Below are 25,951 nucleotides of genomic sequence, written 5' to 3'. Positions count from 1 at the left end.
CTCCGTGATCATGCCATTGCAGACCAAGATGAATGTGCTTAAGGAAGGTGCTGTAAGAACAGCAATAATACACCAACTGTGGTGGGAGGAAGGTTTCCAAGGCAGTTGAACAAACCCAAAAGAAGTAAAACTAACCAAACAAGAGAAGAGCAGGGGCTGGAGCCATAGCACAGGGGGTAAGGCATTTGCCCTGCATCCGGCCGACCCGAGTTTGATCCCCAGCATCTCATATGGTCCCCCAAGCACCGCCAGGAGTAATTCCTGAGTGCAGATCCAGGAGTAACCCCTGAGCATCGCTGGGTATGACCCAAAAAGCAGGAAAAAAAGAGAGAGAAGAGCAGAACTTGCAGGCAGAGAGAACCACATGTGCAGGGACCCGAGGAGGCAAGGAGCCAGCGAACTCTCCCATGGGCATTCTCCTTCTCCCTCAGTAAACTTTGAACTCAGGGCAAATGTTCCCTTCTAAAAATGTGCTTCCCTTTCCCTTTCCCTTTTCATGTTTCCCTACACTCAATCAATGTGGGTGATGCAAAGGTGAGCTATGCAGGAGAAAGCCTTTTAGAAAACAAGAGCTGCAGACAGCAGCTATGACAGTCATTTCCTGTTTGGGGGAATGTGTCTCTGTCTCATCACAGATCTTCTTTGTCAAATTAATTAGCCAGGAAAATATTTTGGGATAGGGTGTGGAAGACATACCTACTGAAAACCAAAAAGGAAAAAAAAACCACACATCTGTTTCTTCAAAAAAAAGCTGTAAAAAAAAAGGGGAGGTAGAGGCCAGAGCCCCTCAACCTAAGGTATTGAAGAGACCCTAGAGCATTTAGTCCCTTTCCTGCACTCAGCCGGGAGGAAGGGCAAGCCTTGCTCCTTGCTCCCTCTAGTCCCATTAGACCTGGGTTGCTGGCTTTTTTCTATGCCATGAGAAACAATGGGATTGGGAACTATACTCCACAAACACTGCAGGTAAAGCTTCCTTTTGTCTCCAGGACAGGGACCCAAGGCTTTTGTGAAATGAAAAGGAGGAGGAGGAGGAGGAGGAGGAGGAGGAGGAGGAGGAGGAGGAGGAGGAGGAGGAGGAGAAGGAGGGGGAGGGGAGGGGGAGGGGAGGGGAGGGGGAGGGGGAGGAGAAAGAAGAGATCTGGGACCCAAGGCTCTTGTGAAATGAAAAGGAGGAGAAAGAGGAGGAGGAGGAGGAGGAGGAGGAGGAAGAAGAGGAAGAGGAGAATGAGGAGGACAAGGAAGAGGAGGAGAAAGTGGGGGAAGAGGAGAAAGAAGAGACCTAGAAGATGAGTCCCAGGAGTGTTTGACACTCCTTGCTCTTGCTCACATGACTCTGGGAGACAAGGAATCACATCCCAGTTGAGGATACAGCACCTCTGAGATGTGAAAGAACTTGTCCAAACTCCTTTTCCCCACCTGAAACCTAGAAGAATATTTCTAAAAATAAACCCTTGGGGTACAACTGTGATTGATACCAGTAGGTCCCCAACTCACTCAGAGGTGTCCCCAGCTCAGTTGGGCCTCACACCTGGTGAATGAGTTGACTCTCAGGCTTTGGGGACCTCCTCTGTCCTGTCCCAGAGGCTGGTGGGGAGAGGAATCTTTGGGATAGCAATTGATTGTCTATTTATCTGGGTGTATCACATTTTTGCTTTTACTATTCCTCCTAGAAGTTAAGACAGAGAACTCAAAACATACTTTCACATTTTGGGTCCAGAGAGAGTACAGCAAGTAAGACAGTTGCCTTGCACATGGCCCAGCTGACCTGAGTTCTAGCCCCAGTTCCACATATATTCCCCCAAACCCCACCAAAAGTAATCCTCAAGTGCAGAACCACGAGTAAACCCTGAGCACTACTGGGTGTGGCCAAAAATTTAAAAGAAAAAAAAACAGACATGAAAACATATTTTCAGATCAGCTCTGCATATCCATCAGCCAATTTTGTTTTGTTCTATTCCAGAAAAGCCCAAGGGCTGACCCTCTCCATGTAAAGATCGATAGTTTTGTTTTTTTTTCTTTTTGGGTCACACCCGGCATTGCACAGGGCATTGCACATTGCATTACTCCTGGCTCATGTACTCAGGAACTACTCCTGGCAGTACTCGAAGGACCATATGGGATGCTGAGAATTGAACCCAGGTCGGTCACATGCAAGGCAAACACCCTACCCTCTGTACTATCACTCCAGCCTTTTCAAGGATCATGCTGTATGTCCTTGGATGGAGTCCTCAGATAGAGTGCTGTTGCTCCTGGGGGGATGAGATTAGCTGCAAGGCCTTCCTGAACTGTATTTTTCCAAGGACCTCTGATGAGCTATGGATTTTTGGCAGTTTGTCCTTTACACACGAAGAGCAGGTATTTGGGCAACTGCATTTTTCCAAGTCTTCAACATTCTATGGCAGACATGGCAAGTTTTTGTCCAAAACCATTCTTGTCTTTCTTTAAAAATAAAAATAGAGCTCACGTTTTTAGCTGAGCTCCTTTTTTCCTTGTAGCAAGAAATAATCTAAGATCTGGACAAGGGGATGTGGGCAGAATTGAATGCACTAAAAACCATGATTGAACACTTTCAAAAGATGCTTGTGGGGTTGAGAGATAGCTCAATAGGCTGAGTGCATGCTTTTCACATGGGAGGTCCAAGTTTAGTCCTTGGAACCTCAAGGTACCCCAAGCCATAGCTACAGCAACCCCAAGCGCACAGCTTCAAGTAGCTGTCGGGTATGACCCCAAAACAAAACACTCCAACAAACCACAATCCAATACTCAGACACCAGCATTTCCCTCCAGAGTACTGAATGAGCTTCAAAGCAATACTTTCTTTCTAAGTTAACCCTTCTGGTAACTAGAACAATTGAGCAGCACCTACAATTGCTAGCAACCAAAAAGGGATATTGTCCCCATTAGAATATTATGTGGATTGAAAAATACTGAGTGGAAATAAAGAAACATCTGATAAAATACAGGCTCCGGTTCAAATTTTATTTGTATACAAAAATATATTATAATGAGAAAAGCATATTACAGTTTCAAACTATATATAATTAATTACAAATATGTTCTTTAAAGCATTTTAAATTACAGGAAAGCTATGTTTTAAGAGAAAATACTATATTAGCATAGAGTCTTTTCTAATTCACTGTAAGCAAGTAAACAGAGTCCAATTCATGGTCTAAGTTGCCCAGAGATGAATCCAAAGACAGGTGTCAGGAATAGGATGGTCCAGTGGGTCAGGGAGTTCTCCCTCCTCGCACAGCACAGTCTGTTGCTGGTTTTCCCTTGTCCTTATACCTTTCTTCAGCTTCTCCCTTAAAATCAATGGACCTCCATCTTCTTTCTGTTTCACATACCTGCAAACAGGAGGTAGATATGACTATCCACTGCCAGAGTTTACCACTGCCACACTCATCCACTTCACACCATCTCAAAGCACCCAACTCCATGGCAGACTTCCCATGAAAAGTATGTCTGATTAACCGGTATGACTGGGGAGCTGGCTGCAATTTCTATGAAGTAGACAAGGCTTGTTATATGGCCTGATACAAATTATGCTGCAATTATAATAACCTCTGTCAAAACAAGCCTCCATCTTCTGATGTAGAATGGTCTAGCACGTGAGAAAATAGACAATAAAAATCTTCAAGGACTTTCTACCTAATATTCAGGTCTATCTAAAAGATAGTTAGGAGCAGATTTATGTTGAAATAACCAGCTTAGGGGGCTGGAGAGAGAGTGCAGTGGGTAGGACACTTGTCCAGGCTTGATTTCCAACATCCTGTATGGTATTCCAAGGGATTCCTAAGTGCAAAGCCAGGAGGAGACCCTGAGCACACCTACATGCAGCCCAAGAACCTACCACTCCACATCCTCCCCCGAAAAACCTTGGGATTTTTTTTCTTTAATTTTACCTGGCTGCTTAGCAGAGTATAACAAGAAATATTTCTTCTAGAAAAGCAACTGTTTTGTGGAAAAGCTTGAGGTACAGGACAAAATTTTGTAAGACTTCTCTGTGACTAAACAAGACCTCCCCAGGGCAGACTTCCTGAAACTTCGCTCATGGGGATGGAACTCAGGGTTTCACACAAGCACAACAAACTCTGGATTGCGCAGCTACACCCAGGCCCTGCATTGAAACCTCCCTCCCAGCAGCTCAGTAGGTCTCTTGGCCCTTGCGATCCTCCCCTATTGAAATAAAGGGCATAGAGAGATCTCAGGATCCCCCACTCTGGCTCTTCTCATGCAGTTATGATCTCTTCCGGTCTGAACATTTTCATTCACACAAATTGGAGGTGCCATGATTGTAACTGCCAGATGAGAACCGAAGTACTGTGTGCTTCATCTAAGACCATCAGTGATTGACCTGAGGCTCCCAAACTAACCCTCTTCTACAGCTCAACCCTTTGGAAATCAGAGCCAGCACCCCTATAACCTCTGGCTCTAACTCTAACTCCCCTGACTCAAACCAGTTCCTGGTGGGCAGGATGGAACTCTCTGGCTATTTGTCAATAGCTCATTTCTTCACTGAAAGTCTGACAGGCCATACTCCTATCTGGCTAATCTCCTCGGTTAAAGCTCCTTTCTGGCTTGAACAACTGCTTTCCTCTGTATTTCTCAAACAAAATCCCATTGTTTGCTAGTGACCTAGTCTCCCTGTTTGGAAAGATACACTCTGCTATAAGTGGGACTTAACCTCAGAATTTCTTTTTGTACCACGAGGGCCTTATTTCTGAGCTAAAGAAGTTCTGTGATGTAACTTCCTGCCCCTGGGCACACTGGTAAACATCAGAGCACTTTATCAGAAGTGTTGGTTAGATTTCTGTTTGACTTTTTTTTTTTTTTTTTTTTTTGCTTTAATGCCAGGCAGGTACTCACTTGCTAATGTTCTGTCAAGATCGGCAATAAAGTCTTCAAGCTCTTTTGTGTCTCCTAGTTTGGCTGAAAAACAAGAGTTGAAGTTCAGTTTCTATCAAAGACAGCCGGTGACTACCACTATGTTGCCCAAGATTATGCAACCTCCTTATGCGCCTCTCTTTAGACGCTTTTTGAAGCTTGTCTTATACTAACCGTTTCTGTCTGCTCTCATGCTTACTTACAGTGGACTTGAAAATTACCCTGAGACTAGCTTGAGTGTATCTCAATGTTTAGATCATCACTCCCCACCTCCGCCCCAGCAACCTGAAAATAAGATCTTCCTTCACTGCCTTAAAATTGGGGGGGGGGGGGGGGGGGGGTGGTGGTGTATAACAAGACAGGGAGGAAATCAAAAGTGCTTGTTTGTTTTGGCTGTTTCTAGCTCAGGGCTGAGGGAACCTTGGGAAAGGTTCCTGGCAGCGCTCGGAGGATCATACAGTGCCAGAGATCAAACACAGGTCTCCTGCATGCAGAACATGTTCTCCAGCCAATTGAGCCCTCTTTGTGACCCAAGATCAAAAGTTTGGGTATTTATAAGGTACAGTTATCAGTCAAAAACATTTAGTGAATGTAAATGAATGTGAACATTTAGTGAATGTGCAGAGTAGAACGGACATTCTGGTCTGGTCATTCCTGATACATTTTTCTGATACATTATTATTTGTACTATTCCAGGACATCCCACAGCCTCAGAGAACCTTCCAGCATGAAATGCATGAAGAGCCACTGTTCCTGGTTAACACGGTACAAAAAAGGGGACCAGAGGCTTCAGAATCCAGGACCATCTCATCCCAGTTGGGAGTCAATACAAGAGAGCAGCTCCTCATCAGGACTCTGTTCCCAGTATAGCCTGAGATAAAAATGGATTTGGTATTTGTACTTCCTCGAAAAATGCATAACTGGCTATTTTTTTATTAATTGATCCTCCACGACAACAAATATCTCATTTTTCTTAGCTTTTAAAGTCAATATGCCACCAGGGCTTAATTTGCTCTCTTTAATTCCTACCTCTTAAGGATCAGATAGCCGACCTGCACACATTTTAACCACTTTCTAAGACTGCTCTGTCTCTCTGAGTTCAACAGATCCGTTACAGACTGAGGGCTGGACAATGGCAGAGTCCCCAGTGACTGCTAACATTGCTATGTTGAAAAAAGAGTTTTTTAATAGTCTCTTTTGCAAAAGAGAGAAATTCTGCCTTCAAATCAGAGTGAGAAAAAAATATTGAATGTTCATATTTCTTTTAAACTATGTTCCTTTTTTTCATTCCTTCTGCAACTATTTTCAGCAAGTATAACATTTCGTAAGTGGGGAAAATGTTCCTTTTGTTTTCAGAAGGGCACTTGTCCAATATAATAGAACATTCCGCTTCCTAGCTGGAGATACTTTCAGAATTCTAAAAAATAAGGAACCTCTCATGCATCTTTAACTACTTTTTTGGTCTATTAATAATATAGTCGGGTCAGCATGGAGCTGCTATTTTGAATCATGTTAGATCATCTCTTGTCTCATAATGATGACCTCAGTTAATTGCAAAATGGGTCATCTGAAAGCATTGGTTAATTAGTTAATGCACTAAAAGAATCCTACTTTCTGCAAAGTTGAACTGCTGAGCCCTCAATTCTAGAACCAGCCAGTCTGGGAGAGGGCTGTCATTTGGCACAGTCTTGAGAATGCCCCAGGAGAAAGAAGAGAGTCGACAATCCACATGTTTTCTTTCTCTCTGTGATTTCAATTTCCTTCCTCTGATTGATCTGACTTCATTTTTTTCACATTGATCAAATTGCTGAGAAATAAATTTACTATATCCTAGATTCTCCTAAGATAATACTGTTTTATTTTCTCTTTTTAGTTTTTGTTTGGGGAGATTGGTTAGGAGTAAAGGGAAGAAAGAAGAGACTGAAAAGGGAAATGGGAGAAAAATGCACAGACACACTCCAGCCAAAGATTTTACCTTTCCTGGGAGGAACAGTGGGAGAGAGCCGGGTTGGGGTTGAGTCCGTTGGAGAATTCAGTTTTTCATCACTGAAGCTGAAGCTGTTCCTATACAGTGAATCAGCACCTTTCAGGAAAGAAAACCAATTTCTTAGAAATGGGGGGCCATAGAAATAGTACAAGGGTCTTACTTTGCATGCAGTCAGCGTCAATTTGATCATCAGCCCTGCATGATCCCCAAGCACTGCCAGGAGTCAGTGTCCCTGAACACAGAGCCAGGAGTAGCCCCTGAGCGACACTGGGTATGGTACCTAAATAAAACAAAATATGCATACAAATTCCTACCTCTTAAGGATCAGATAGCCAGCCTGCACACATTTTAACCACTTTCTAAGACTGCTCTGTCTCTCTGAGTTCAACAGATCCATTACACCAGCCACCACCATGCTGAGACCACTCTCCGCACACATGAAGGTACTGGCAGAGGAACAAATCCACGCGGGTTCCGGGGCCGAGATCTCCAAGCCTACTCGGATTGGAGTCGAGCATCCTCCACCCAGATCCTCCAAATTCCAGTAGGCGGGGGTCACACCCACCACCTGGGCCCCTGGCGCTGTGTAATCCCATCAACGGCCAAGAATCAGAGACTATAAAATCCAGCTCCCGGAACCGCGCGGCCGCGAATGCGAATGCGGCCACACAACATCTTATCAGGACATCTTTTTTATGACATCTTATTATCTCATTCCTACTTTGGACAAACTTGCAGGCTATCGAATGTAGCCTGCCCACAGGGCAGAGTCTGGCAAACTCCCCGTGGCATACCAAATATGCCAAATACCAGTAACAATGATGGGTCTCATTCTCCTAAAGAGCCTTGAATATAATCTCAGGGCTAGGATGAAAGAGACGTTATTGGGGCATGCTCGAGGCAATCGACGAATAACAGGATGATGAAATGAAATGAAATGCAAACAAAAAATAGAAATGGTTTTTGTTCTATGGTCTATTGATAACCAACATCTTATCTCTAAAAGGAGCAAGAGTCATAAATTTATTTGTAAAAAACAAGATCATATCTAGATTTTACAGATTCATGACACAAAATGATTTGAGTGACAGGCCTGTATATGTGTCAGTCAGTGCATGTGCCCCAGCAGGCACATCACAAACTCTTGATTCTATGAAGATGAAGGACATGACAGGAACTGCATTCCCATACCAGCATCCTCTGCAAAGGTCAGAAAGAAGCCCTCTGTCCTTTGCATAATGCACAACTTCTCTAGCACGTGGTGAGAGACATGAATTGGTTTGGAATTTAAGATATATGGAGTTATGACTCTTTAAAATATATTCCTGGGGCCAGAGCAAGAGTATAGCAGGTAGGGCATTTGCCTGGCATGTGGCTGACCTAGGTTTGATCCCCAGCGTCCCATATAGTTCCCCAAGCGCTGCCAAGAGTAATTCCTGGATTCAGAGTCAGAAATAATAATCCCCAGTCATTATCAGGTGTGCCTCCCTCAAAACAAACAAATAAGCAAAACACATCCCTTCCAAGGACTCAGACATAGGATGGCACATATGTAAAGGCACATAGTTTGCATACCACGAACCCTTGTTCAATCCCCAGCACCGCAGTCTCCCAGTGACCACCAGGTATGGCCCCAAATGCAGCCAGGCTGGCCCTGGCAATCTCTGGCATCACAGACCCCAAGCAGCACCACATCCCCAAGTCCTGGAATTGATCCACTTGCCCAGCTGGCTGAGAATCTCGGGGAGGGAACCCTGATCTCCTGAGCACCACTTAGGAGGGCCCATAAGGAAATACAGTTTCTTATGCCTGCTGAACCTGCTAACATACAAAGCTGGAGCCCAGAACTTTATGATCTTCCCTGGGTCAACTCAAGAGACCCAGTCTTGGTTTCCCGAGAGCCTACTCCTGGGGAAACAAGAGAGTGGAAGATACAGACTCTTCTCATGGAGGATGTGTCTGACAGACCCTTCCTGTGAGTGAATGTCTTTCTCTATTCCCCAAAAACCTCCAAAGACAAAAGCAAGTGCCAGGGAACAGGCTCTGCCAGGAGTCAGACCCACACAGCTTCTAAGGACTTGGAGGTCCTCAAACAAGACAGCATCTTTGGTCTCAGCTTACTCAGTGATGAGATAGAAAGGACTGAATCATGCCAAAGCCCCATCCAGCTCTGTAGTTCTAAGGTCCCATTTTCCTAAATCCTGCCAAGAAGAAGAAAACCAACCACTGTCAGACCGACCATGTGACTGGGACCCAGACAGGAAATGCTGGTTGGTAGCGGGGCCACATCCACACACCGGCTCTAAATCTGAGCAGGCAGCAGAAGCAGGATGTGGTCACTGAGGTCACAAGGAAACAGCCTTCCTGGCTGAAGCAAAACTCAGTGCCAGCCCCAGTTACAGCACAGAAGGATGAGGGAAGGATCTTTAGGTGAGACAGAACAGCTGAAACCTAAGGGCCCCACTCCTGCTTGGGGCTTGCTTCATATAATTATGATCAGCTTTTCAAGCAACAGAAACATCTTTCTTTGGTCCCCTTCATTCAAAATCAACATGAGTAACAGGAGAGATACTCAGTGGGTCGGGCATTTGCCTTTCATGTAGCCAACTCAGGTTCTATCCCTGGCATCTTTTTTATGGGGGTGTGGGGTTTAACCAATAATCCAATGGTTACTCCTGGTTCTATATTCTACACTCAGTGTTACTCCTGGCTCTGCACTCAGGAATTACTCCTGGTGGTGCTCCGGGGGCTGTATTGGATGCTGGGTCAGCCACAAGCAAAGCAAATGCCCGACCCGCTGTACTGTTGCTCTGGACCTATGCCTTGCATTTATGGTCCCCATATCACCAGGCGTGGTCTCTGAGCAATGCAAGGTGTGGCCCACCCCCACCAATGAACATGAATTATATATTAGTTATAAGAGCTTCCCATAATGAAAAAGGGTTTTCAGAAACGGAGTTTTCTGATTTTGAAAGAATTCATTTTCTTTCTTCCTGACAGGTTGCTTTATGTTCTCAGGCAACTCACCTGCCTCTCCTTCCTTCCACTTTCCTTTGACTTGGTGATTCTGGTCACTGTCTTTGTGATTTACACCTCATTTTCCAAACATGCCCACTACTCACAATCTTTTCTTCTTTCAGAGTTCAGCCCAGGTCATTAAAAGAACTGTAATCATTCCTAGGGGTTTTGATGATTAACACCCACTGAGGTCCAAAACTCTGAAGTTCATATTTCACATTTCCCCAAAATTAGATTCTCCAGAACAAAGATCCTCTGAAAAAAAAAGACATGTCTGGTCCATGAAGTTTGAGAAACACTGAGTATCTTTGGAGATTCCAATAGTTATTGCTTTTCTAGCAGCCCTGAGAAGTCTTGTGAATAAAGAAACCAGTTTAAGACCGAGGAGACAGTTCAACAAGCTGGAGTGCAAGCTTGGCATGCAGGAGTCCCAGTTCTATCCCAGCACCACACGATCCCTCTAAAAAATTCCCAGAGTGAGCACTGAACACTGAGGTAAGAGTAATCCCCAGTCGGAAACAAAAAATACTTTTTAAAAATCACTTTAGCTCCATGTTCCATGCCACTCATCTTGGGTAACCCTCCTGTGAATATTTCTCAGGAGTTTGTACTCTGGCTCTGGGTTGGGAGCACATATACTTGCCTTGCCAGTTGTGCCACCCCTGTAGTGACCTGGATTTTCTTAAAAGAACGTCTTTCTGCACAGGCAAGCACCCAGCCCTCAGCAGACCTCCAGCAGAGCAGCACAAACAAGCAGCAAAATCACCACAAAAAGAGACTGAGACACTTGCGGGGAGAAGAGGAGGTAAGATTAGCACTGTAGCACTGTCCTCCCATTGTTCATCAATTTGCTTCAGTGGACACCAGTAACGTCTCCATTGTGAGACTTGTTGTTACTGTTTTTGGCATATCGATCATCACACCCATCACTGACCCAGTTCTCAGGGCCGCACCTCTGTGCTTTATCTCTTAGGAGCAGTTGCCCTTGAGGACCAGTTCCACCCCACACCTCACCACACCCTGCATCATTCTGGATCCATGCCCTGACTCTGGATTTCATATCTCTTTTGCCACAACTCTCTGGCAAGAGATTTATCCTCAACCTTTGGAAAACACACACACACACACACACACACATACATACACACACACTCACTCACACACACAGAGAGCCTCAAAGGGAAATAGATAAAATGCTATTAAGTTTTCACTGAAGGAATGATCTGGGCATGGAAAAGTCCATTGCAAAATGGTAGCAAAAAATAAAACTAGTGTCAATTGTCAATTCAAGAAATACAGGACTTGGGGAGACTTCATAGAGAATAAGTCAGGACATCACCAAGGATTACTTCTTACTCTTTAAGGCCTGGTGCTAAGTGCCTTCTTGACTCAAGTTAAAAAAAAATCCAGTAAATATGTGGACAAACTGACTTTTATGGGACAGGTAGAGTCCATCATAAACCTAACTAGTGAAAAGATAAAAAGTATTGCTTCTTGCAAGTAATGAACTCATGCTGCTTTCACTAAGCGGGAGAAAAAAACAATATGCCACTTAATATACACACATGCATGCAGGTCAATACAGTGTCTCACCACATCTCCTTTCTCCTGACACCCCAATATAGACAGACTAGCATGCATGCAGGATCATGCCACACCTGGGTATTTCTCCCTTCCCGCAAATTCCACTACACAATCTGGACTAGGCTTGAGTCCAGACCCTGAATGTTCAACCTTCAAAAGGAAACAAACCAGGGCCAGAGTGATAGTACAGTGGGTAGGGCATTTCCCTTGCGTACGGCCAAACCATGTTTGATCCCTGTTTCCCATATGTTCCCCCAGACATTGCCAGAAGTAATTCCTGAGTGTAGAGCCAGGAGTAATTCCTTAGCATCACTGGTTATGACCCAAACCCCACCCCGCTCCTCCAAAAATAAAATGAACCCACATCATCCTGGACCAAATCTTCCCAGAGTTTAGTTCCCTCCAGTGGTGATATTTAACTTGTGTCATTCACTTAAAATGTTGGAAAGGAGACCTTCACCAGCCCCTGAGTTACTCTGTGTCCATTAGGATGTGCATCCTCCACGGAGCCCAAGTAAATCCCTTCCCCCTTCCCCTCAGAGTCTTAGTTTCTTCATCAGCAGGGTTGTTCTTCCATACAATTATCATGCTTTTACTCAAAAGTCATGGAAAAATAAAGACATGCCCAGAGGAAGAAAAATCTCCATAGAGAATAATAAAAATTATGATTCTAGGCCTAGGCTGCCTCCCCTTCTTCAGACAGTAGCAAAATTCTAAGACAAGTTCATCTTCAGAGGTAATGTAGAACAAACTTCCCATGGCTAAGCCACCAACACAGTAGTCCCTAAGCTCTAAGCCTCCCTTACCCTTCATCCAACAAACTCTCTTTCCACAGCATTATTAAGCACCTCCAATAAGTGAGACCTCCTGTCAAGCATTGTGATAGATGAAAAGCTCAGACTGATTTCCCATTCTTTCACTTTCCTGGAACTCTCTTCCTTGTCAAGTAACAGTTGGTCTGAAACTATAGTGTCTCTGCTAGTCTATGAAGGGATTACTACCCCCGCCCACTACTAACAGTGGATGGAGACACTTAACAGTGATGATTAGGGGAACCTCTGCAGGTGGCTCAACTAGATAGTTTAGGACCTGACAACATCCACGTCAATCAGCCTTAAAGTCCTAGGTCAGAAGGATCTCAAAGCCCATTTAGACAGTCCTGGAGCAAGAATCTCATGTTCATTTTCTAGGGCACTGTCCAAAGAAATGGAGGTGACTCAAATACATCTCACACTAAGAGCATTCAATGCCCTTGAGAAAACTCGGTGGTGAAAAAAGAGGCCTGCTGAATAGGTAGGTGAGCTTTTTCAGTCTGGGGGTGGAGGAAAGGTAATTTCAGGTTAGTACCAACATGTGCTTCTCCAGAGAAAAGTCAAACCACAGACAGTAAACCTTGCCCAGCTGCTGTAAATATAGAACAATCCCACATGTTTAAGGCCAGCAAGCTATGTAATTAACTGAGGAAAAGAAAGCCTTGGACCTGTTTGCCTTTGGCCACAGTGAATGGTGTCTGTGTGTATGGGTGTGGGGCAGTGGAGTGCCTCCTCGGAAATCTCAGTGCTTTGAGCCTCATCCCAGGGGGAGTCAAGAAGAATGAAACCCATTCCTCAGCATCACCTGTTCCCCATCTTCTCTTGGGGGCTCAGTCCCACTAGACACTTTCCTTCACAGGTTACCCATCCAAGTGACACCTGTCACCCATCTGCTACTCTTCACATAGTGCCAGGGCCTCCTGACACTCCTGGCTCCTCACTTTCTCAGAAAAAGCTCAACCTGCAATATCAGTAGCATCTGAACCTCATCATCAAAGAAGCTTCCTGTTAAACCAGCATGAGGCCCATAAGGTCTTCCTTACCAAGACCAGGCCAGAACAGTCTAAATAGACATACAGCAATGTTCTCAGTCGTGCACATGCTAAAGAAGCCAGATCCTCCTTCCCTAAAATAAACCTGAACTATCTTCATAGCCCCTAGCATTGTGATTTCAGACGATTCCAGTGAAATGGCAAGACATTTCCTATCTCAAAGGAAAAGAGGTACGTGAAACTCCTGAAACTCCAAAGCAGGGTTGGAGCAATAGCACAGCGGGTAAGGCGTTTGCCTTGCACGTGGCCAACCCAGGTTCAATTCCCAGCATCCCATATGGCCCCCTGAGCACTGCCAGGAGTAATTTCTGAGTGCAATGCCAGAAGTAATCCCTGTGCGTCATCGGGTGTGACCCAAAAAAGAAAAAAAAAGAGAGAAAAAAACTCCGATGCATGGAAGACATAAGTGCATCCCACCTTTCTTGAGTTCATGTTAATATCACAAACGTTCTGTAAATCTATGAGAACACTAATTAGCAAATTGGCTAAAATTTACTAACTACCAGTTAAATTTTTACTACATACATTGGAGAAGTCGTGCTGTGCATTTACTTTGAAAGTACAAGGGGAAAACAACATGTGTTTTAAAATAAAATCAAGTCAATGATGTTTACAATAAATGAAATGCAAATTTGCACAATGCCCTCACTTTTAATTGCACCACCTTTTTACTGCTGAGGTGAAAATGACTCCCACATACATGCCTGAAACTACTTGTGGGAATCCAAGTCTGTGGGGATAACAGGCAACTTTGGTCAACATCCCAACCATATGAATGTCATTGGAGTGTGGAGTTACCCTGTAACTTTTTTTTTTTTTTTTGGAATCCTTTGCATCTTAGGAGAACTTAAAAGAAGAGAATAGGAAGAATTATTTCCTTATTAAGTCTCTTATCTTGGTCTGGGAAGATAAGTGGAAGATAGCTCAAAGAGCTAGAATGCATGCCTACCAAGTCCAAAAATAAAAAATAGAAAATTAACCACACAATTCTTTCCCCTTTCACCCCAAAAGCTGCAATTAGGTCTAATATTTGGGAAGGGCTGTCAAGGAAATTCTAACTGGAACTTAGGTTTCTAATACCCAGCAAAGAGTGGCAAGTGCCCTTTATCCCTTTTCATGAGGGTAGCTTGTGTTTAATTGTGTGATCTTCTTTGAGAAAAACATGGTTCTGCTACTTTATCATAAAAATGGTGTGCCTCCCTTACAGGGCTGGGGTTGGGATCAATGAGATAAAGCATTTAAAGCACATTTTAAAGAGATCATGAATAGAACTAACAAATAACTGTAGTAATCAAAACAAAGCTTAGAAAAGGTGCACTGCTGTGATTATCATTGTGGCATAACACCTTTTCAATGGACTACATTTCAGTGGGATCTCATATAGAAAAGCATTAGCAGACAAATGAGTGTAACAAATGTCTATGCTCTCCTTTTCATGTGCTTATTGGATATTTATAAAAAAAAAAAGAAAAGTATACTTTTTCTTCTTTAGAGAAATGCCTATGAAAGTCCCTTTCTGGTTTTTAAGTTGAATTGTTTGGTTTATTTAATTGCTGAATTATAGAACTACTTTACACATTGTTGTTACAAATCCATTATCATATGTAGAAATCATATATGTGTTCTCTCAGTTTCTCTATTTTGATTTTATATTTTATTTTAAATGTCTTTTAAAGTAAATGTTATTTTTAGCAAAAAAAGTGCAAAAGGAGCTGGATAGCACAGCAGGTAGGGCGTTTGCCTTGCATGCGGTCCATCCAGGTTCAATTCCCAGCATCCCATATGGTCCCCTGAGCACCGCCAGGAGTAACTCCTGAGTGCAGAGCCAGGAGTAACCCCTGTGCATCGCTGGGTGTGACCCAAAAAGCAAAAAAAAAAAAAGTGCTTAATTTTTGAAGGCAATTAAAAACACATTTTGCTATCCACCCATTCTTATTTTACTTTTCTGTTTGTGTTTTTGTTTTGGCGTCATATCCAGCAGTACTTAGGGCTTACTTTTGGTTTTGTGCTCAGGGGTCACTCTTGGCAGGTCTGAAGGTACCCTGTGCAGTACTGGGGACAGAACCAGTGTTGGCTACCTTAACCTCTGTGCTATCTCTCTTGCCTAGTTTTTCAGTGTTATGTAAGACATACTCCACTATAGAAACAACATCACTGGACTGTTCTTTATACCTTCCCCATTACTTCTCTAACCCCTAAACTAAGGGTTAGTATAACCATTAACTATAACAGTAGAAAGCAAAATACAAACAGAGCCTAGAAAAACTAGAGACTATTCCAAATATCTCCTCAAAATCATCAAGAATGTGTTTCCAGTGTCTTCCTTTTGAGGCCACTGGAAGCAGATCCAAGATCTGAAATCCTACCCAGAGAGAATTGCAATCACCCATGAATGGGTGAACTCAAGCCATACTCAGCTAACTGCAGATGCAGCGTAGAAAGTTGTTCTTTGCAATAGAGCAGCACAGACTGTCCCAGCTTTCTTTCCTTTTGGGGAGACAATTTGTGTTTGATGAATAACTTGCTCCATGCCCCAGGAGGAGTCATATTTAAATTGGCCACAGATATTGTGACAAGTTTCAAAAATAAAAAATAAAAACTTTCCCTTGAATTCGGAAACAAGTAACCTCATGATTAGCAACCAAATCCAAAAATACAAAATAGAAAATTAACCACACACAATTCTATCCCCTTTCACCCCAAAAGCTGCAATTAGGTCTAATGCTTGGGCAGGGCTGCCAAGGAAACTCTAACTGGAACTCGAGTTTCTAACACCCGGCAAAGGGTGGTGAGTGCCCTTTATCCCTTTTCAGGAGGGCAGCTTGTGTTTAATTGTTGGATTATATTTTTGCCCTGGAACAAGGGAGTGATTCAGATTTTCAAAGAAGTGAATTACAGGAAAAGGTTACTGCTTTTACTTCTTGAGTCAGGGGGAGAAAAAGGGTGACAGTCACGAGTGTAACCCATCCCAGGGATTGAAGTCTCAAGGATAATGCTGAGGAAAGAACTAAGAGATCGAGCAGGGTTTAAGGCACGTGCCTTGCACACAGTTAACCCCAGTTTGTTTGATTCCCAGTGGTCCCCCCAGCATCTCTGCTCTGCTAGGGTGGCCAGGAGTGATCCCCAGTATGGCATCCTCAGGCCATTTCAGTGAACCACACTTAAAGAACCAGAAAAGAAAAAGAAGAAATTCAAAGAGTTTACAATTCACTTAGAAAAAGTAGTACATAGCACATGGTTTGAAGTATTAAAGTCACACAATTTGCTGTTTGGCATCCAAGCATCCAGAATTCTTACAGAACACACTGGCAAACGCTGTTGTACCTCTCCCACCTTGGCTTAGGACAGAGACCCTCCACGATGAGAAAAACTCACCAGGAGGAACCTTGGGACTCTCTGGCTCCCCCTCCAGCGCTCAGGGTTGGAACAGTAGAGCCAGAGAGCAATGCTACCAGCCTCTCGGTGCACCTGTCTGTACAAAGAGGGGCACTCTCTAAAACAGTTGAACTTAGCAGGCTCTTGGACGAGCTTTCAGAACTGCAGGCAATGAAGAGCAAGCCCAGGAGCTCTCCGGGCCAGAAGCAAGGGCAAGAAGTTGTTTCAGAAGTCCTGAGAGCAACAGCTTACAAAACATTCCACAAATGTTCTCCCCACCCCCATTCTTGTGGCTCTGGCTCCACATCCCAGGAAACCACCAGGAGAAACGTCTAGCTGAGCTGGGGCAAAGGGGATGAGGTTGCAGATGAGCACCACCCACACCCCCATGTGTTCCACTCTCCCGCTCATTTTGGCGAGAAGGAAACGGGGTGAGGTTGTAGATCAAAGGCCACCCCCAGCTCATGAGCCAGACTCAACTCTTTAAACCTTCCGTGGTCGAGACACCTGCAGGAAGCAGGTAGACCAGAAGATCCCCCGGAACCTCCCATGACCCTCTGGGCCACATTGATCTCTGGAATCTGGACCAAGTTGCCCACCTTCCCGCTTTGGCTTCCATCCTTCGATGGACGGAGGAGCAGAGACCCCGCGTCGCGCTTGGCGGTGGGCGGGGTTCCCTGGAGCCCCCCAGTCAGTCTCCCCGCATCGACCTGGAGGGGCCCACACTTACTCTCCGAGTCGCTGAAGCCGCTGCTGTCACTGACGCTGGCGCTGCTCCGCCGCTTCATGCGTTCCAGGTGCTCCTCGTAGTGGAAGTGGCGCTCGTGGAAGGGCGACGAGAAGTCAGCCAGCACGGCGTCAAACTCGCACAGCGCGTCCGTTAGGTCCTCGGCGGCCGGGGCTGTGGGGCAGGGGCCGGGCGGGAGGGGAGGGGACGCTCAGGTGAGTGGCTCTCTGGGTCCCTCCTGCTGGTGGTCCCCCACCGGCACCCCAATTCCCACGCTGGGGATTTCCTGATCAGCAGCGCGCGCTCGCCAGGTGCCACCCCCCCGGGCTGCTTATCACCAGGAACCGTTGAACCCTTCCAACCCGCCTCCCCCAGAGCGCGCTCGGCTCTCCCGCTCATTTTGGCGATAAGCAAACGCGGTGAGGTTGCTGATCAAAGGTCACGCCAGCTCCTGAGCGCGCCCCAACTCTTTCCCACGCTCGCTCGGACCGCGAGCAGCGAGGTCAGGACGGACGCGCCGGGGACGCAGCCCTGGACTCTGTCCTCCCCGTCGCGCGTGGCGGGCGGAGTCGAACCCGCCAGGGCGCAAGGTGGCAAGCGCGACGACAGAGGGAAGGGACGCAAACGGGCCGACCGCGGCTGCCTCTTCTTTCGCCCTCCACCTGCATGCATGCATGCCCAGTGCTGCCGTGGACTCACCTGCGGCCGCTGGGGTGGCCTGGCTGCCCTGCGCGGCTGACGGCTTCATGGGGAGGTTCGGCCGGGTGCGCGTTCAGGACGCGTCCTAGGACCTGCTGCACTCAGAGACCCGCGCACAGGGGGGACACCGCGTCCACCCGGGCTCGGAGAGCGGGTCTGACCCGCGCACAGGGGGGACACCTCGTCCACCCGGGCTCAGGAAGTGCGTCTGACCCGCGCACAGGGAGGACACCGCGTCCACCCGGGCTCGGAGAGCGCGTCTGCTGGCGGCTGGCTTCGGGGCTCCCGGCTGCGGTGGCCGCAGGGTGCGCTCGCCTGTTCTTTGCCCAGCGCCGGCCACTCGCGAGCCCCTCGTCCTTATAGCCGCGGGCGGAGGCGGGACGGGGACGGGGCGGGGCCTCGTCGCTGCTCCGGGGACGCCCCTGTCCCGCCGGCGCCGCCCTCGCCACGCGCCCGCCTGCGAACCGCAGCGACGAGCAGTCGCCGCAGCCCGGGTTACAGTCGCAAATATTTACCCGCCACTTTCTCGCGAGCCCTGACAACCCGGCCCACGTCTGCGGCGTCATCAGAACCTCCCCACCTTCACCCCCACCCCAAGTTTCCGACTCTACGGGAGCTGTCTGGCTCCCCCGCTGGGTGCTACCTCCAGCTCCTCCTCCGTGGAGCGGAAAGGCTGAGCCATCCGGCTGCTGCGGCGAAGGACAAAGTCACGGCGGGCCGTGGGGAGACCCAGACGGGTGCTGTGAGCGCAAAGGGCTCTTCGCGTGCGTCTCCACCCTCGTTCCCGACTTCAGGACGCGTGGAGAGGAGAGGAGAGGAGAGAGTGGGGTGAGGACAGAATCGGTGGAGCGTTCACGACCAGCTTTGATTCTATTCCTCGGGGTGCCTGTCCCAGGATGGGAGTACTGCATAGAGGCAGCGCAATCCCGTGCCTCTCTCCGTGTCCCCCGAAATGCACCGCCCTGCCCTGCTACGTGGGCAGCGGGGCGAGCTACTCTCAGCACTCTCAGCCCCTGGCCGCGATGTTGCCGGATGCTGTGCCACTTTACCACAAATCTCTTTTTAAATGGAAAGCAGTGAAATCGAATAAAACAAAAGCTTGCAATCCCGCCCTCCCTTTTACATTTCAAGTGTTGAATAGGCGTGATTCCAGAAAGTTCCATTGGGCATTGCTGATGAGATTAACGCACAAAGGGGGAACTCCTTAGGTGTCAAGTACCAGCACCTGACTCTTCATGCAAGCACCGTGACCAAAGCTCATCCCCATCCTAGAAATTGGAATTACATTTCTGTTTTGTAGACCAGGAAACTGAGGCACAGCCAGTCTGAAACAGTGGAAAGGTAGGGCTGCCGGCTTCGGAGCCTCCTTAGGCGTCAGCGCACCTCCCCCTTCCTCCCGCCCTCTACAGTTAGGCGCCAGGAAGAGGCTCCTGAGCGGTGAGCAGGCAGCCCGGTCTTTGAAGCAACAACGCAAGGCTGGCTCATCTTTCATTTTCTCATTCCCCCCATCTCCCCTTTTAAGTTAGTTCCTAGTCACCTCATTCCTTCCATCATTCTTTTTGACTTGCCCATTACTCCGGCTGGTGGGTGATGTCCTGGGTTAACTCAGACACAACCTCTCTTGAACTGAGCCCAGGAAGACTTCCAACAGCAACTCTGGCAGGCCCAGGGCTGAGGAGCAGGGGGGCAGACTTCAACCCATCTTACACGGGCCATCCCAGCTACAGAATGAGTCTAACTCAGTAGTGGCAGAGTGCGGACCCTGGGTTCTGTCCCTGGAACTTGGAGGTAGGGACCAAACTGATCTTCTAAAGGTCCTACAAAGCAGCCCACTTTTTTTTTCCCCTTTATTTTATTTTATTTTTTTTAAAGTTGTAGATTTACAATTTTTTGTGCTTTGGTTTCAATTATACAATGATCAGATACCCATCCCTCCACCAGTGCCCATTTTCCACCACCATGGATAATATCCCTCCCACCCCCATCCCCCCATCCCCCCTGTCTCTGTGGCAGGGCAATCCCCTGTGTTCTCTCTCTCCTTTTGGGTGTTGTGGTCTGCAAAAGAGGCATTGAGTGGCAAACATGTTCAATCCATAGTCTACTTTCTACATGCATCTCCCCTCCTGGGAGGATCCTCCAAACATCCTTTATTTGGTGCTCCCTTCTCTATCTGAACAGCCCTTTCCTCTAGGATACCCGGCTGGCCTCTAAGTTATGGAGTAATCCTCCTGGTGCTGATCTCAGCTATTCTTGGGTATTAATCTCATACTTTGTTACTTTATATCCCCCAGATGAATGCAATCTTTCTATGTCTATCCCTCTCTTTCTGACTCATTTCGCTTAGCATGATACTTTCCATATTGTACCACTTGTATGTAAATTTCATGACTTCATCTTTTCTAAGAGCTACATAGTACTCCATTGTGTAGATGTACCAAAGTTTCTTTAACCAGTCATCTGTTCTTGGGCATTCAGGTTTCTTCCAGTTTCTGGCTATTGTAAAGAGACAAAGCAGCCCACTTTATAACAGCCATGACAACTTACTGAGAGTGACAGTGACAATTTCCTGAGAGTCCCACCAGGAGAGAATGCTGTCAGCTGTCAGCTGTCCGCCAATGTGAAAGAACTTGCCCGAGCACTGGGGAGATGGATGGGCATGGAGCCAACTCCAAGTAGTGCCTCTAGAATGGATGTCACTTTACGTGTGGAGGATAATTGCATCTCTCTCTCTCTTTCTCTCTCTCTCTCTCTCCCTCCCCCGCCCCCCAATTAGGGTACGTAGAGGATTGGGAAATAACACTGTGTACTCACCATTCGTTCACATGCACTGATTTTTGTTGTCTCTCAGAAATTCTTTTTAAATTAATTTTTATTAAAAACACGGTGATTTACAAAGTTGTTCTTTATACAGTTGTTTCAAGCACTTAGTGTTCCAACACCATCAGTGTGACCTTCCCTCCACCAATATCTCCAGTTTCTCTCCCAATCCCAATCTCCCTCCTTAGACACATAAAAAATTTACTTTCTACTGCTTATTCCAACAAAACTTTAAGAAATGACAAATAGAATGATCAGAAAAATAAATCAGTAAGAGCCAATTTGTGATTATATGAGCCTGGCAAGCTCCCCGTGACGTATTCGATATGCCAGACACAGTAACAACACAGTCTCCAATGGAGACGTTACTGGGCCCGCTCGAGCAAATCGATGATCAACAGGAGGGCCTTTACCTTTACTTACCTATGAAAATAAGAAAATTTTAAAAATACAATATTTTCATTGTATGGAGCGATAGCACAGCGGGTAGGGCGTTTGCCTTGCACGCGGCCAACATGGCCGACCCGAGTTCGATTCCTCCGCACCTCTCGGAGAGCCCGGCAAACTACGGATATGCCAGACACAGTAACAACAAAGTCTCCAATGGAGACGTTACTGGGCCCGCTCGAGCAAATCGACGATCAACGGGAGGGCCTTTATTTTCAAATGACCATTTTCATACATAAGTTTTTAACTTAGATTCTAAAGTATACTACATTAAATTTTATTTTATACTTGGATCTTGTTATAGTAATAATCATGTCTCATCTGTCATTGAAACTTTTAAAATAATACTGTGTTGATATATTTTTGAGTTTACATGTAATAAGTAAAGCCTACATATATAAATTTTACCTCTACACTTTGAATAAACACTGTGATTTACAAAGTTGTTCAGTGATGATTTCTTATAGGCATTCAATATTCCAACCCAGTCCCACCACCATTACACCTTCCTTCCACCATTATCTTCAATATTCCCAACCACCCTTAAGTCTGCCCCCATAGCAAGCCCTTCAATAATGTATTTTATATTGTTTGTTATCAATAATTTGCTAACAAAATAATTTTTTAAAGTTTCCTTAGAAGAAAATTAGTGCAAATTGTTGTATTTCACCATAGAGATATTAAATAAAGGGATTACTAAGATGTTGTTACAAGTTAAACCTTCTGTGTTTATGTTTTGTTAATCGAGCCAGGTAATTCTTATTAGACATAACTCATACAAGAGTACATAATTGTGGTGTGTAAATACCTTCCAGCCTGAGATACATTATTTTATCATCATCCCCAGAAGGATCTCTATTCAGTTTTCCATTCAATAGAACTTTAAGTAATCCTGTGGAGACTCCTCTTCTAAACCCTGTCATCTAGGATTAGTTCATTCAGTTCAACAACCCTTTAGAATTATACTATTCTTTTTTTCTATTACTTTCCTTCTGCCTCCTTTCCTTTAATGTCCTCAAGAGTCACCAAATTGTTACAGTATTAATCTACCCTCAGCTAGAGGATATTTGAGTTGTTATTTTGTTGTATAAATAGTGCTGCTATGAATGTTCTTGAAAGTCTCCTTGTGTACATAATTAAGAGTCTCTAGGATATATATCTGCAAGCTAACTGGTTTTATTATCTCCAGCCATTAAGGCGTCTATGAAAACTTTTTCTTGGTACATGAATTTCTTTTTGTGTACATAAATACACACTTCTCCTGGTTTTACACCTCAGAGTGGATTTCAGAGTCACAGGATAGACATATGTTTAGCTTTTGAAGCTACTACCAGTTTTCTGAAGCAATGGAATGAGTCACTCCCACCAACAATGTGTGAGAATTTCAATTGATCTTATTTGTATCAACATATGATATTGTTAGAATTGTTAATTTCAGCTAGTCTGGTGAGCATCCTACTACAGCTCTAATTCTTCTTGTTGTAGTGCTAAGTTACATTTTCCTATGAAAGTGGGCCACCTTTACATCTGCCTCAAATATTTCATTGGTTGCAAGGTGCGGGGGCTGCCGGGAGTGTAAAGCAGGTTACACCCAGAGGTTCTCAGGATTTACTCCTGGTTCTGCATCACCACCCTGAGTTAGGGGGTAGGGGTGCTTAGGGACCATATAGGATGTTGGGGATAGAACCTGGGTCAGCTGTGTGTAAGACAAGTGCCCTACCCATGGTGCTATCATTCCAACCCCACAAATTCAAATACTTCAATAAGAGAAATAGAACAACACAGGCACTGTTGAGATCCCCTTGGTCACCCTCCCAGTCCCCACTGGCAGGAGCAGCCCCTCAAGTACAGAACTGCAAGTAGCCTCTGAGCACCACCAGGTTTGGTCCATAAATCAGATACTAAAATAAAAACACAGGATTTTGCTTTGTTTTGGGATTCACAAAACTACTTTCATGCTTCAACATGCTTTGTTTTCCCTCAACATTGTTTTTACATATGTTGATATACAATGAGATAATTATTTATTTTGTCTGCCAAACAGAGTTCCTTTGAATGCCTACAGCACAATTTATTTATCCGCTCTGCAATTGATGGGCAGTTGGATTCTTTCCAATCCTACTCTCTCACCAACAATACTTCTGTTAACATCATCTTACTAGCTCCTAGTGCACAGACCTAAGTCCACTTCTGTATTCGTGGGTATTCCATCCCTCAAAACAACAACAAAGGCCAATAGTTAACCTTTTGTTCCTTGAGCTTCTGACTGGGTTTCACTTTCTAGTCTAGAATTTCTGAGGATCCCAGTCACTTGACCATGATAAAGAGGATGGAAAGTGACCTCACTATTCAGATGTGACTTTGTCCCTCACACAGAAAAGCCAGGGGTTGTGTTTTCCAGAATCCCTGCCACTACTTTTTTTTTTTTTTTTTTTTTTTAGTGAGACATCATGAGGTACAGTTGTAAACTTACACATTTTTGTGCTTGGGTTTCAATTATACAATGATCAAATACCCATCCCTCCACCAGTGCCCATTTCCCACCACCACGGATCCCAGTATCCCTCCCACCCCCCACCACCCCCCCAGACCTGCCTCTGTGGCAGGGCATTCCCTTTTGTTCTCTCTCTTCTTTTGGGTGTTGTGGTTTGCAAAAGAGGCAATGGGTGATAATCATGTTTGGTCTATAGTCTACTTTCAGCATGTTTCTCCCATCCTGGGAGGATCCTCCCAACACTTTAGCTGTGACATTATTACACTGGGATTCACATTCCAGGTTCTAGAAGGTCCTTTGCTTACTTATATCCTACTCAGATCTCCTTTTAGCAAAAGACTTGAGATAGCTGTGACTTTAGAAACGCATAATAATCATTTCTTAAAGTCCAGATCTTCACTGAATTGGCATCTCTTTCCCCTGTGTACTATTCATCACTGTCTCCATCTAACTACCTCATCATTTCTTCTCAGAACTACTGAATCCTCTATAAAACTCTAAGTTCCTCCTACATATGATTCCTTCCCCTTTTCTCTTCATTTGACAACCTTACTGGGCCATCTCAGCCCCTCTCAAAATTCTAACTACAAATTGCCCAATGTTTATTTGAAAATCAGTTCTTTCCCCTCAACTCTCTTACATCCACTCACATGTGAGATTCCCAGCATTCCTCTGGAGATAACATGTGGGAGAAATTTTGGCTGTTTCCTAAATCATACTCATTTAATTTAATAATGAGTAGGTAGATCTATAACTTCCTTAAGCTATATTTTCCCACCTCCCATGAAGATAGGAATGGTCATATGACTGAATTCTGGACTAAAGAGGTATCCTTCACAGCTCTTCTTCCTGGGTGGAAGATAGATACAAAACTTGATTTCACACCACAAAATGGAAGCCATGTATTAAGGACAGCAGCAAAAAGACAGAAAAATCATGGATCCTTGATGCCCTGGAACCGCCAAACCAATGAATCTTAAACTACCAATTTCTACACAGAAGAAAAGAAAAAAAAAAAAACCCTCTTCCTATACACCACTGTTTTAGGATTTCTCACCTTACAGTCTAGCATAATCTTACTACCCCCACATTAATGTCTCTGAGAACCCCTCACTTCTGGACTTGTAAGTTTAACAGTCACTTCCTTATTGCTTAAGAAAGTTTGAGTTGTGTTTTTGTGACTACTTTCTAGGGCTGCTGGAATAAAATACCACAAATTGCATGAATCAAACAACAGAAATGCATTCTTCTGGAAGTTAAAATTCCAAAATCAGTGTGCTGGCACTGTTCACTCCTTTTGAAGGCTCTGAGAAAGAACCTCTTCCATGCTCTCTCCTGGTTCTGTCCGGCTTGTTGGTGATCTTTGGTGTTCCTAGACTTATAGATTCATTATCCCATCTCAGCTTCTATCTTCACAGGTGTGTGTCCCATCTGTTTCTATTCTCATCTTCTTATGAAGTCAACAGTCATTCATGAGGTGCCTCCTTTATTTAGTATGACTACATTTTTGTTATATATGCAAAAACACTGTTTCCAAATTGTTGGGTAACATTGCTTTGTCCCTCTACAAGAAGCTTAGGTTTTATCTGGTTACACCCATTAATCTGGTTACACCCATCACAGTGCTCCTGAAGCACTTCCATTTCCATTGTGTTTATCTGTAAACAGTCTTCCCTATGCTCTCCTTCCCACCCAGTTAATCAGCTTCCCCTTTAATCAGACTTTGTTAATTTGTAAGATCAGTTTCCCAGAAATCTATGATTTTATATGTATGAGTGAAATATTGCCTTTCTCCTCTCCTTATGCCTTATGAACAGTTTACTTTAAAGTAATATCCTTTTTGTATAGATATAGAAAGACCGTTAACATTATGCTTTGTAACTTTTATGATTTGATTGGCCTTGAATGTTATTCACTCCCAGGCATCTGCTTTCTCGACTTAAGCCTCAGTTGCCCTTAGTTTCTAACACCCCAAAAGCAGGGTCCCGACGAGGGACTGAATGGACCCAGGGCAAGCGGTGAGCTACCCTGGCAGTGAAATGGGACAGGCCA

General features: G+C 45.1%; 1 protein-coding gene across 1 annotated transcript; it reads right to left on the bottom strand.

The window, feature by feature from the left end:
• Nucleotides 1-2,961: 2,961 nt before the first annotated feature.
• RGCC (regulator of cell cycle) lies at nt 2,962-18,640 on the bottom strand. Its single transcript, XM_056109751.1, has 5 exons — nt 18,142-18,640; nt 17,446-17,616; nt 6,863-6,970; nt 4,870-4,932; nt 2,962-3,347 (listed from the first exon to the last, which is right to left on the bottom strand). The coding sequence occupies exons 1-5, from the start codon at nt 18,188-18,190 to the stop codon at nt 3,340-3,342; spliced, it is 399 nt and encodes a 132-aa protein (XP_055965726.1). The 5' UTR covers nt 18,191-18,640; the 3' UTR covers nt 2,962-3,339.
• Between the last annotated feature and the right edge of the window lie 7,311 nt (nt 18,641-25,951).

Source organism: Sorex fumeus, unplaced genomic scaffold (assembly GCF_029834395.1).
Source record: "Sorex fumeus unplaced genomic scaffold, SorFum_2.1 ptg000008l, whole genome shotgun sequence".
NCBI classification, from domain to species: Eukaryota; Metazoa; Chordata; class Mammalia; order Eulipotyphla; family Soricidae; genus Sorex; species Sorex fumeus.
This window is presented reverse-complemented; position numbering and strand designations above follow the sequence as displayed.

Coding starts and splice junctions, on each gene's coding strand:
- RGCC (XM_056109751.1), bottom strand. CDS start 18,190: ATGAAGCCGTCAGCCGCGCAGGGCAGCCAGGCCACCCCAGCGGCCGCA. Junction 17,617..18,141: donor GGCCACCCCAGCGGCCGCAG/GTGAGTCCACGG, acceptor CCTGCCCCACAG/CCCCGGCCGCCGAGGACCTA. Junction 6,971..17,445: donor CGGCTTCAGCGACTCGGAGA/GTAAGTGTGGGC, acceptor CTTTCCTGAAAG/GTGCTGATTCACTGTATAGG.